The following is an 11,823-nucleotide window of genomic DNA, read 5'->3' as shown; positions in this document are numbered from 1 at the left end:
TCAGATCGGCACAGCTCCGGCCGTTGCGGCCATCTGGGGAGTGAAGGAAGACCTCTCTCTGTGTCTCTGCCTCTCTCTGTAACTCTGCCTTTCAAATAAATTAAAAAAAAAAATATATATATATATATATATGTATGTATATATATATATAGTGACAGACAGAAGGAGGGAGGGAGATCTTCCATCCACTGGAAGATTTACTCCCTAAATGGCCACAACAGCCAGGGCTGGGCCAGGCTGAAAAGAAGGAGCAGGAACTCCATTAAGGTCTCCCGCGTGGGTGACAGGCACCCAGGTACTTGGGTCAAAATACTTGTGCTGCTTTCCCAGCAGCACTTGCAGGAAGTGGTGCAAGTGGTGGAGCAACCAGAACTGGAACTGGTGCTCTACTATGGAATGCCGACACCACAGCAGGGGTTTAACCCCCTGTGCCACAAGGCCAGCCCCTACGTGAAAATCACACAGGGTCTAGACTCCAGCTTCCCATGTTCAACAATGAGGGGCACAGTCCAAAGACTGAAGCTGAAAAGGGCACGGCAGGTAGAAGCAGGTGTGTGACATCATGAACCAGGCAGCAAATGATCCAGGTGCCAGGCCAGTGACTACAGGCTCAGCTAGGAGGCTGTGAGTAGAAAGCCAAGTCAGTCGATGCAAACCAGTAAACGCAGAGAACTCAGAATGCAGACAAGAGGGATGCTGGGAATACAACGGCTGTCTCTCTCCCAGGTAGAGACCATCTGCCCTCCAGTGTCTGCACAGTACACCTGCTCTGTCACTAGAAGAGCTCAAATTCTGGACACAAAAGACCAGGTAGGAGAAGGAGGGCCAGAGACTGGGCCTTCCTTACAGCAGGGGCAGTGTACCACAAAATGAAGGCCAAATCACACTATAACCTTTAGCTATTTACTCAAACCTAAAGTCTTGGTCTCCCCAGGCCGGTATTTGCTATAGTAGATACCACTATGGTAAATAACAGCACAGCCCACCCAGCTTTCCCAGACACTTGGGAGTCACCTCGATACCTCCATCTCTCTCATCGACAGACCAAGTCCTGCTGATTCTACCCGCAGTGTATCTCTCCAGGCCCCCAGTTTCTCTCCTTTTCTATCACTCCACCCCCCCCCTTTTTTTTTTACAGATTTTTTTTTATTTATTTGAAAGACAGAGTTACAGAGAGAGGAAGAAGCAGACAGATATCTTCCAGTCTCTGGTTCACTTCCCAAATGGCCACAACAACCAGGGCTGGCCAAGGCTATGCCAGACCAAAGCCAGGAGCCTGGAGCTTCTGGGTCTGCCACGTGGGTACAGGGGCCCAAGCACTTGGGCCATCTTCTGCTGCTTTCCCAGCACATTAGCAGGGAGCTGAATTGCAAGGAGAGCATCCAGGACTCGAACCAATGCCCGTATGGGAGGCCAGCAACACAGGCATCAGCTCTACCCACTACGCCACAATGCCAGCCCCTCCCTTTCCATTCTAGTCCATGCCAGCATCGTTCATTCATCAGAGCTACTGGTCTGGCTTCCAGCCAGCAATCTATGACCCGTTTATAAAACATCTATTTTTCTTACTTAAAAACCTCCAGGAATGGGCATTTGCCTACCAGCCACGACGTCACCAGCCCACATCAGAGAATCTGGCTTTGAATCCTGCTCTGGCTTCCTGCCCATGCAGACCTGAGGAGGCAGCCATGATGGCTCAAGTGACTGGGTTCCTGCCACTCAGGTGGGAGAATTGGATTGAGTTCCCAGCTCCCAACTTTGGGCTTGCCTGGGGACTATTGTGGGCATTCAGAGAGTAAACCAGAGGATAGGAGCTCTGTCTCCCAAATCAATAAATTTAAAACCAAAACAAAACTCCCAACCACTGGTGAGGATATGGAAAAATCCGAACCCTTATATATTGCTGATGGGAATGTGAAAATTATTGTCACTGTGGAAAACAAGCTGGCAAGGCCTCACAAAGTGAAGCACAGAATTAACAAATGACTCAGCAATTCCACTCCTAGGTGCATGCCCCAAAGAACTGGAACCAGATGCTCAGACTCTACACACAGGCTTCAGGGCAGCACTGTCCCTAACAGCCAAGAGGTAAAAACAGCTCAGAGGTTCACCTGTGGAGGAAAGGATAAACAAGCAGAGTATATACACCCAATTCGTTGTTAATTCAGCCATAAAGAAGAATGAGGCTCTGACAAATGCTACAATGGGGATGAACCTCAAAAACATGATGCTAAATGACAGACGACACAAAACAGCACATACTGTATGACTCAGTTCATGTGAAACACTCAGAACAGGCAAATTCATAGAAAGAGAACACAGAGTGGTGACCTCCAGGACCACAGGACACAGGGGGCTCCTGCTTGATGGGTATGGGCTTAGACAGAGGTAGTAACTGCACAAGACTGTGGCAGAATTAAATGACCATGAACGATTCCCTTTAAAAGGATTCATTTTACATCATGTGAATTTCACCTATATTTAAAAAAACAGAAAAATCTTCCAACTTACAGTAGCTATAAGTATACCTACCAGCACCTAGCTGTTGTTGTTGAATAACACTCCTTTTTTTTTTTTTTTTTTTTTTTTTTTAAGAATTTTCATTTATTTGAAAGGTAGAGACAGGGAGAAAAATCTCCCATCTGCTGGTTTGCTCCCAAATGCCCACAATGGCAGGGATGGGCCAGGCCTAAGCCAGGAGCCAAAAACCCAACCCAGATCTCCTGTGTGGGTGGCAGGGGCCCAAGCAGTTGAACCACCAGCTGCCGCTTTCCAGGGTGAGCATTAGCAAGAAGCTAGAATTTGAAGCAGAGCCTGACTCAAACCCAGGCACTCTGAGGAGGGGAGTGGGCACCCCAAGGGGCATCTTAACTGCTGTGCCAAATGCCTGCCATCTAATACTATTACTATACTAATATTATTCTTTACAAACATTACCTATCAGGGATCCCTGGAGAAATGACTCATTCTAGGACTAAAAAGAAAAGATAAAAGATGATCCTGAAGCATAATAGTTCCTAGAAGTAAGTAAATGCTTAAAATAAATACATAGGGGCCAGTGCTGTGGCAGAGAAGGGTAAGCCTCTGCCTGCAGTGCCAGCATCCCAAACAGACACTGGTTTAAGTCCCATCTGCTCCATTTCCAATCCAGCTCCCTGCTAATGCACCTGGGAAAGCACTGGAAGATGGCCCACATGGGAGACCCAGAAGCAGCTCCTGGCTCCTGACTTAGGATCAGCCCAGCCCCAGCTGTTGTGGCCATCTGGGGAGTGAACCAGTGGATGGAAGATCTCTCTCTCCTTCTCTCTATGTATCACTGCCTTTCAAATAAATAAATAAATATTTTTAAAATAAGTAAATAAATATGTATAAGCCATACTGATACAAAGAAATCACTGAATAAAGACTTGAGGGAGAACAGACTGATGCCCTGTGTAGAAGAAAAACTACTTATGTTGATTCAGCATCCTTACAAGGTAGAACACAACTCCCAAGCCTTAGGTTTCCTTCCTTCAAAGACTAAAATGAAGAATTTAAAAAGTCCAATTACACAACAAAGAAACCTAAAAAACATGACCTTAAGTGACTAAGTTTAACATGAACAGCAATAAATTAATGAATAGTATGTTCCCTTATTATGATGTGATGAGAATGGCACCTCTGTGGGCTTCCAAAACTATGTAACTCCAGTCGAGCCATGAGAAAAACATCTGAAAAATCCTGAGACCGTCTACAAAACATCTCACTGGTTTTCAAAAACTGTCAACATCATCAAAACAAGGAGTGTCTCGGGGCTGACACTGTGGTACAGTAGGTACAGTAGTGCATATCGGAGTACTGGTTTGAACTCTGGTTGCTCTTCTTCCAATCCAGCTCCCTGCTGATGTGCCTGGGAAAGCAGCGGAAGCTGGCCCAAGTGCTTGGTCCGCCACCCATGTGGGAGACGAAAATGGAGTTCCCAGCTCCTGGCTTTGGTCTGGCCCAGCCCCAGTTGTTGTGGCCATTTGGGGAATGACCTAGTGAATGAAAGATCGATCTCTCTGTCTTTCCCCTCTCTGTAACTTTTTCAAATAAATAACTATTTTAAAAGGAAAAAAAAAAGTAAGTCTTGAAGAACTGTCACACATCAGAAGAGATGGAGAAGATATGACAACTAAATCCAACAGTGTGTCCTAGATTAGATCCTAGAAACGAAGGGTACACTCACTGTTAGAAAAAAATGGAGGCCGGCACCGCAGCTCACTAGGCTAATCCTCCGCCTGCGGCACCGGCACACCAGGTTCTAGCCCCGGTTGGAGTGCCGGATTCTGTCCTGGTTGCCCTTCTTCCAGGCCAGCTCTCTGCTGTGGCCCGGGAGTGCAGTGGAGGATGGCCAAGTCCTTGGGCCCTGCACCCACATGGGAGACCAGGAGAAGCACCTGGCTCCTGGCTTCAGATCAGCCCGGTGTGCAAGCTGCAAGGCGCCGGCTGCAACGGCCACTGGGGGGTGAACCAATGGAAAAAGGAAGACCTTTCTCTCTGTCTCTCTCTCACTGTCCACTCTGCCTGTCCAAAAAAAAAAAAAAAAGGAGACATCCAGGCCAACATTGTGGCACAGCAGGTGAAGCCACCACTTGTGACGCTGGCATCTCACATAAGAGTCCAGTTCAAGTTCCAGAGGCTCTGCTTCTGATCCAGCTTCCTGCCAATGCACCTGGAAGGCAACAGCAGATGATCCAAGTCCTTGGCCCCTACCACTCGAGTGGGAGACCAGGGTGGAGTCCAGGCTGCATTCAGCCTGGCCCAAATCACTGTTGTATACATTTGGGGATTGAACCAACCGGTAGAAAAGCTTTCTCTCTCTCTCTGTTACTCTGCCTTTCAAATAAATAAGTAAATCTTTAAAAGAAGAGAACAATTAGGGAAGAGGGATCATGAATGAAAGGAAGGAACTTTCACAGCAATACCCAGCCCCCACAGCATGGTACTCACCAAACTCCTGTGACATCCTGCTCGAACATCCCAAAAGCAGATGAAGCCCGCATCCTGATCCGGGGTGAGTGGGCCACTTGACAGCCGACTCCGGTGTCTGCTGACATCTTCGTGACACAGTGAGGGACACCGCTGGACTGGATGGAGGTCAACAGCAGTGGGGCTTTCCTCCTGCAGGTGCTCAGTCACAGCTCCGCACGAGCCTCTAAGCGTCTCCTCTTGGGATGGGAAAGGCCTGTGTTTTGTGCAGGTCTGGCATCTGGTGGCAGGAGGCTTGTTGGGTGAGGCTTACAACATGACAAGGGCACTCACAGTTCTAGAATTCTAGAAACATTTTTGTTTCTAGACATGAAAAACACACGTAACGGAGCCAGGAATGTATTCCTTACATCGGTGGAGAAGGAGCAAGCTAGTGATCAGGGCACACCCGGCTCCCCAGCAAGTTCAATTCCACACCTGTTTCTAGAAGCGGGCTTTTTTTTATGGGAAAAGAAAACAGCAAGTAAGTTACTCTCCCTAGCAGGTCAGGTGTCCTGCATGACAGGTGACAGCACAGTGAGTGTTCTGCGATGACAGACATGGCAGGCGTGGTGACGTGGCTAAGACCCTTCCTCCTTTGATCCTGATTTCTTCTGCAGAGGCTGCTCACACAGACGGCAGATGAAGTGGCTGGCCAGGCTGACCTGTGTTGATCATGTAAGCCCCGATCCCCAGTAAAAACAAGAAGCGGGATGAAGAGCCATAGTGACGTTCTGTTCAGAAGATGGCTCTGAGGGCAGATATCATCACGCAGGGCTGAACTGGCAGCCGAGGAGGAGGCGCCCACAGGCTGTCACACAGAGCTGATGGAGACCGTGGTGAGACACACAATGACACCCTCAGCAAGCGTGGGCGTCTGGTGCAGCAGCTAAGACACCACTAGGGATCCTCCATCCAGTACCCTAGTACCTGGCTCTGCTCCTGATTCTGGCTATTCATGCAAACTCTGAGAGCTAACAGGTATTAGCTCAAGTAGTTGGGTCCCGGCCACTCATGGGGGACCTGGATTGAGTTCCAAGCTCCTGGCCCAGCCCTGGCTGTTTGTGAGTATTTGGGGAGTAAATCAAGGAACTGGAATGTCACCCCCCACCCCCCGTGTGTGTGTGTGTGTGTGTGTGTGTGAGTATGTGCGCACATGTGCCTCCACCTCTCTAATAAAAATGTTCCTTAAAATTGTTTTTTTACTTTTTAAATATAAGCCTCAGCATATCCTAATACATAATCTTTTTCAGAAGCAAAATCTTTCACAGATCACTCCCATTTGGTGAGTGCTTACAATGTTCTATGGTGAATCCTTCCCATGGATAACCTCGCTGAACTCTATATGACCTAAGGATTTTATTAATACTGCCATGTCGGGGCCGGCACTGGGGTGCAGCAGGTTAAAGCCCTGGCCTGAAGCACCAGCATCCCATATGGGCGCCGGTTCTAGTCCAGGCTTCTCCTCTTCCGATCCAGCTCTCTGCTAATGGGCTGGGAGGGCAGTTGGGGATGGTCCAGGTCCTTGGGCCCCTGCATCCACATGGGAGACCAGGAAGAAGCACCTGGCTCCTGGCTTTGGATCGGCACAGCTCAGGCCATTGCAGGCCATCTGGGGAGTGAACCAGTGGATGGAAGACCTCTCTCTCCCCCTCCCTCCCCCCCCCCCCGATTCTACCTCTCTCTGAAACTTTCAAATAAATAAATCTTAAAAAAAAAAAAAAAAAAAAAAAGCAAGAGCAATTAAAAAAAAAATACTGCCATGTTCTACATGAGGCACTGAGAATAAAGCAACTACTGAAGTTCACACAGCTTTTAAGCAACGGAGCAGGGACTTGAGAGTGCCTTGAGAGTGCCCTGGCTCCAAATATCCCGTGCTGTCATCTCTTGGGTTTTTTTCCCACGATGCCTACAGAATAAAATAACTGTGGTAGACAGTGGGCGGGAAACCACTGCTCAGACCTATTAATGGGCAACGACACTTTCTAAGGCACCAGGTTCTCCCAGATCCAAAGGCGGAGAGTGAACCAACAGGCTGGACAAGAGGAAATCCTTTTGCAAAATATACAGAATAAAATGAGGTGATGGGCAGCTGAGTCAGCACATTAAATGAAAATATTAGTCAAATACAGAGCAGTTTTTCCTGAGCAAAGGGCTCGCCACACCTTTCCCTCCGCGGTGTCTGCCTCCTGGGATGCAGGGGAGACGAGCAGACAGGTGAGCAGTGTCTGCAACAGAGACGGCGCTGAGAAACCCAAAACACAGTACCCAAGGCAACAATGCAGTGAAAGTAGAGACAAAGGAGTGTTTCCACTTAGGTGAATTTAATGACTGGAAAAGCTGTTCACATAGCAGGAGATGCGTTTTCCACGGGACATAAGGTGCTCTAGCACTCACAGCGTGTCCCCCAGGCCGTTACCTCCCTGGTCAGAGACAGTCACGGCTCCCTGCCTGTCGGAAAGGACTGCCCACCCCGGCGGCACCCACGTGGTCAGCGTTGCGCCGCGGAGTCCTTCAGCGTGGTCCTGCAGAGACCGTGGCCCTTCAGTGTCTGAGAGCTGGCGGAAGTGATCTGAAAGCAAGCCAGTCAGAGCGGTAAGGAAACCAGGGCGGTACCAGACTGCAGAGGAGGGGCCAGGAACTGCATGGTTCCTGAGCGCCCCAATCCTGGGAGGAAGACACCCAATGGGAGAACAATGCGTATGAGTTAAGGAGCCCAAATTAGGCCAGTCCCAAACAGCCACTTCTCCTTTGTCCTCGGGAGATGCCACCTGCCCTGCTCCAATCCTGAGGCTCAGGTGTGACCTGCCCATCAGAGCCCCTGCCCCCCAACCCTAGGGCGAGCCCTGATCCAGGCAGGTCCAGTCAGATCCCCCTTAGGATACTTACAGCCAAATCTAGCAAGAAAGTTTCTCTTCCCTCTCTGAGTTAAAAGGATATGACCCCAAAGTTACCAGAGGTCCCATTTCTGACCATGAAAACAAGCCAGCGCACCTGTAATATTTACTGAGTGCTTATTACATACAGAAACTACTTGAGATATGAAGATGCAGAGATGAATAAAACAGAAGCCTTCAGCATACGACATAATATGTAAACAAGGAGAGATGATGTCAGGCTGGGAAGTCTCGGGGAGATGAAGGAGTTAATATGTCACACAGTGATGCCAATCAGGCAGGGAAGCTGCTTCAGAGCCACACTGTCCTGGAAAGGTGCCTCTGAAAGGTGACATCGGAGGAAGAACGCAGCCGGGCACAGTCTAGGAGCCTCCCAAGCAAGAACAGCATGCACACAGTCCCTGAGAACAGGTCACAGCCTGGAGGCCCAAAGAGAAGCAGGGACGTGAGGCTGCGTGGTGGCTGGGGCCGGTCACGGACGGCGAGAGCTCCCTGCAGCACATGCTGGGGCCAATGAGAAAGGTCAGGGCACAGGCGCAAACAACTTGATTGAGAAAGTGCACAGTGGGAGCTGGCACAGTGGTGCAGTGGGTTAAAGCCCCAACCTGCAGTTCAAATCCTGTTGGCTCTACTTCCAATCCAGCTCCCTGTTAATGAGTCTTGGACCCCTGTGCCTGCGTGGGAGACTGGGAAGAAGCTCCTGGCTCCTGGCTTCACATCGGCCCAGCTCCACCCATGGTAGCCATCTGGGGAGTGAACCAGCAGATGAAAGATCTCTCTATATATAAACTTTGTCTTTCAAATAAATATAAATCCTTAAAAAAAAAAAAGGGCCATACCTGTGGCACAGCAGGTAAAGCTACCACCTGCAGTGCCAGCATCCCATATGGGCACCGATACAAGACCCAGCTGCTCCACTTCTCATCCAGCTCTCTCCTATGGCCTGGGACTGCAGTAGAAGATGGCCCATGTCCTTGGGCCCCTGCAGCCACATAGGAGACCCAGAAGAAGCTCTGGCTCTGGATTGGCCCAGCTCCAGCTGTCACAACCATTTGGGGAGTGAAAAGAGGATGGAAGATTCTCTCTCACTCTGCTTCTGCCTTTCTGTAACTCTGATAAATAAATCAATCTTAAAAAGAAAAGAAACCTAAGTCTCTATTCTTCTTTTTTTTTTTTTTTTTTTTTTTTTTGGACAGGCAGAGTGGACAGTGAGAGAGAGAGACAGAGAGAAAGGTCTTCCTTTTGCTGTTGGTTCACCCTCCAATGGCTGCTGCGGCCGGCATGCTGCGGCCAGTGCACCATGCTGATCCGAAGCCAGGAGCCAGGTGCTTCTCCTGGTCTCCCATGGGGTGCAGGGCCCAAGGACTTGGGCCATCCTCCACTGCCTTCCCGGGCCACAGCAGAGAGCTGGCCTGGAAGAGGGGCAACCAGAACAGCATGCAGCGCCCCAACCAGGACTAGAACCCGGGGTGCCAGTGCCGCAGTTGGAAGATTAGCCTATTGAGCCACGGTGCCGGCCAGTCTTTCTTCTTAAAAAGGAAAAAAAGAGGGGTGGGGGGCACAATGACTGCTGTGGGGCAGACCGACTACAGGGGTCCAAGAATGAAAGCAGAGAATCTGAAACTTCTGGGCTGGCGCTGTGGTGTAGTGGGTAGAGCCACCACCTGCGGGGCTGGCATCCCATATGCGCTCCGGTTCGAGTCCCGGTTGCTCCAATTCCGATCTAGCTCTCTGCTATGGCCTGGGAAAGCACTCGAAGATGGCCAAAGTGCTTGGGCCCCTGTACCCACAAGGGAGACCCGGAAAAAGCTCCTGGCTCCTGGCTTTGGATCAGCTCAGCTCTGGCTGTTGCAGCTACTTGGGGAATGAACCAGTAGATGGAAGACCTCTTTCTCTCTGCCTCTCCTTCTCTATGTAACTTTTTCAAATAAATAAATAAATATTTAAAAAAAAAAAAAAGAATCTGAAACTTCTGTGGATCCTTAAGCACTGCTGGTGGGAGTGGGCAATGAGAGAATCACTTGGGCTTTTCTATTTCACACGCCCTGTAACCTGGCAGTCCAAGTCACAGACTCAAGAGAAATGAATACACATGTGCACCTAAACACACGCAGGAATGCCCAGAGCAGTATCACCTGTAACAGTGCCACCCTGGGCAACCAAACTGGCCAGGACAGTGTGACGAATGAATCGTGGTGCTTTCCTATACTGTGGGTAAACACAATCACGGAGGAGCCACACAAGAGTTGCAGGAAGGCAGCACCCAAGCACATACCACTGCATGATTCCATCTTACAACAGGCAACACTCACCAGATCACACGGTAAACACATATAATTGTACACAGCAGGTTAAAAAAAAAAAAAAAAACACAGGCAAAACTAAACTATGCGGTAGAAGCCAGTAGTTGTTAACCCTGAAACAGGGAAGGGGAGCGAGTGGGCACACAAAGAGACTTCGGGGGTCCTGAAGCTGTTCTGTTCTGTTCCTTCATCTGGGTGACTGCTGTAGGATCACTCTGTGATTTCTCAGGTAACCCACATTTTCTTTAAAAAAAATTATCTATTTATTTGAAAGTCAGAGTTATAGAGAGAGAGAAGGAGAGGTCTTCCATCTGCTGGTTCACTCCCCAGTTGGCCATGACAGCCAGAGCTGATCTGATCTAAAGCCAGGAGCCAGCAGCTTCCTCTGGTTCTCCCACACGGGTGCAAGGGCCCAAGGATTTGGACCATCTTCCATTGCTCTCTCAGGCCATAGCAGAGAGCTGGATCATAAGTAAAGCAGCCAGGACTCAAATTGGCACCCATAAGGGATGCCAGCACTGCAGGTGGCGGCTTTACCCACTATGCCACAGCACTGGCCCTAGAACTCACATTCTCTGCATTGATGATAAATGTCAATATAACAACTCACTTAAAAAATACAGAAACCAGAGCCCGTGTTGTGGCATAGCGAGTTAAGCTACTGCCTGTAGTGCCAGCATCCCATACAGACACCAGGTCAAGTCCCAGCTGCACCACTTCTGATCCAGCTCCCTGCTAATGTACCTGAGAAAGCAGCAAATGATGGACTAAGTACTACGTGGGAGACCCAGAAGAACCTCCTGGCTCCTAGCTTTAGCCTGGCTCAATTGCAGCCATTAGGGGAGTGAACCAGCAGATGGGAGACTTCTCTCTCTCTCTCTCCGTAACTGCTTTTCAAATAAATAAAATAAATTTAAAAATACGACAGGAAGGGAGGGAGGGAAGGAGAGGATGAGGGAGGGAGGGAAGGAAGGAGGGAGGGAGGGGCCAAAGACTATAGAGGAGGCTGAAGCAACCTGCCAAGCAAGAAACAACAGTGGCACAGAGACAGAACGGAAGGGGCAGGTCCAAGACACTCTACAGGCCAGGCTGAGACAGACTGCTGATGGCAGAGGACAGGAGCGAGCACCTGGGATGGTTCTTCTGTTTGGGGCTTGAGCAGCTAAGTGGTGCCATTTCCCAAGATGGGGAAGGCTTGAAAGGAAGAAAACTGGGGGAAAGTGGGAGACATTTCTTCTAAGATGCAAGAGGGGAAGGACACAAATGCAAATCTCTTGAGAGGACGGGAAGGGCTGTGAGGGCGCAGGGAACAGCACTGGCACTGGAGGATACAGACACCACCGACACAGTTCCTGAACAGAGAGCATGTGTAGGCACTGATGCGAGGGGCCAGGTGGAAACCTGAGGTTTCATCCAAGTGCATCTATTTTCCCTATGAAATACGAGGCAGGTTGGGGCTGGCGCTGCGGCACATGCCGACATCCCATAAGGGCACTGGTTCGAGTCTTGGCTGCTCCACTTCTGATCCAGCTCTCTGCTAGAGGCCTAGGAAAGCAGTGGAGGATGGCCCAGGTGCTTGGGCCCCTGTATCTGCATGAGAGACCTGGAAGCAGCTCCTGGCCCCTGGCTTAGGT

At 49.7% G+C, this 11,823-nt stretch overlaps 1 protein-coding gene across 1 annotated transcript in view; it reads right to left on the bottom strand.

Annotated features, from left to right (window-relative positions):
• Nucleotides 1-7,294: 7,294 nt before the first annotated feature.
• CDK5RAP1 (CDK5 regulatory subunit associated protein 1) overlaps nt 7,295-11,823 on the bottom strand; it is a 37,125-nt gene continuing 32,596 nt past the window's right edge. The window contains exon 14 of the mRNA XM_002710831.5: nt 7,295-7,561. Within this exon, the coding sequence (XP_002710877.3) occupies nt 7,481-7,561 (81 nt within the window). The 3' untranslated portion in view covers nt 7,295-7,480. The remainder of the gene's footprint in view (nt 7,562-11,823) is intronic.

The sequence above is a fragment of the Oryctolagus cuniculus genome, chromosome 11 (assembly GCF_964237555.1).
Source record: "Oryctolagus cuniculus chromosome 11, mOryCun1.1, whole genome shotgun sequence".
Classification (NCBI taxonomy): domain Eukaryota; kingdom Metazoa; phylum Chordata; class Mammalia; order Lagomorpha; family Leporidae; genus Oryctolagus; species Oryctolagus cuniculus.
This window is presented reverse-complemented; position numbering and strand designations above follow the sequence as displayed.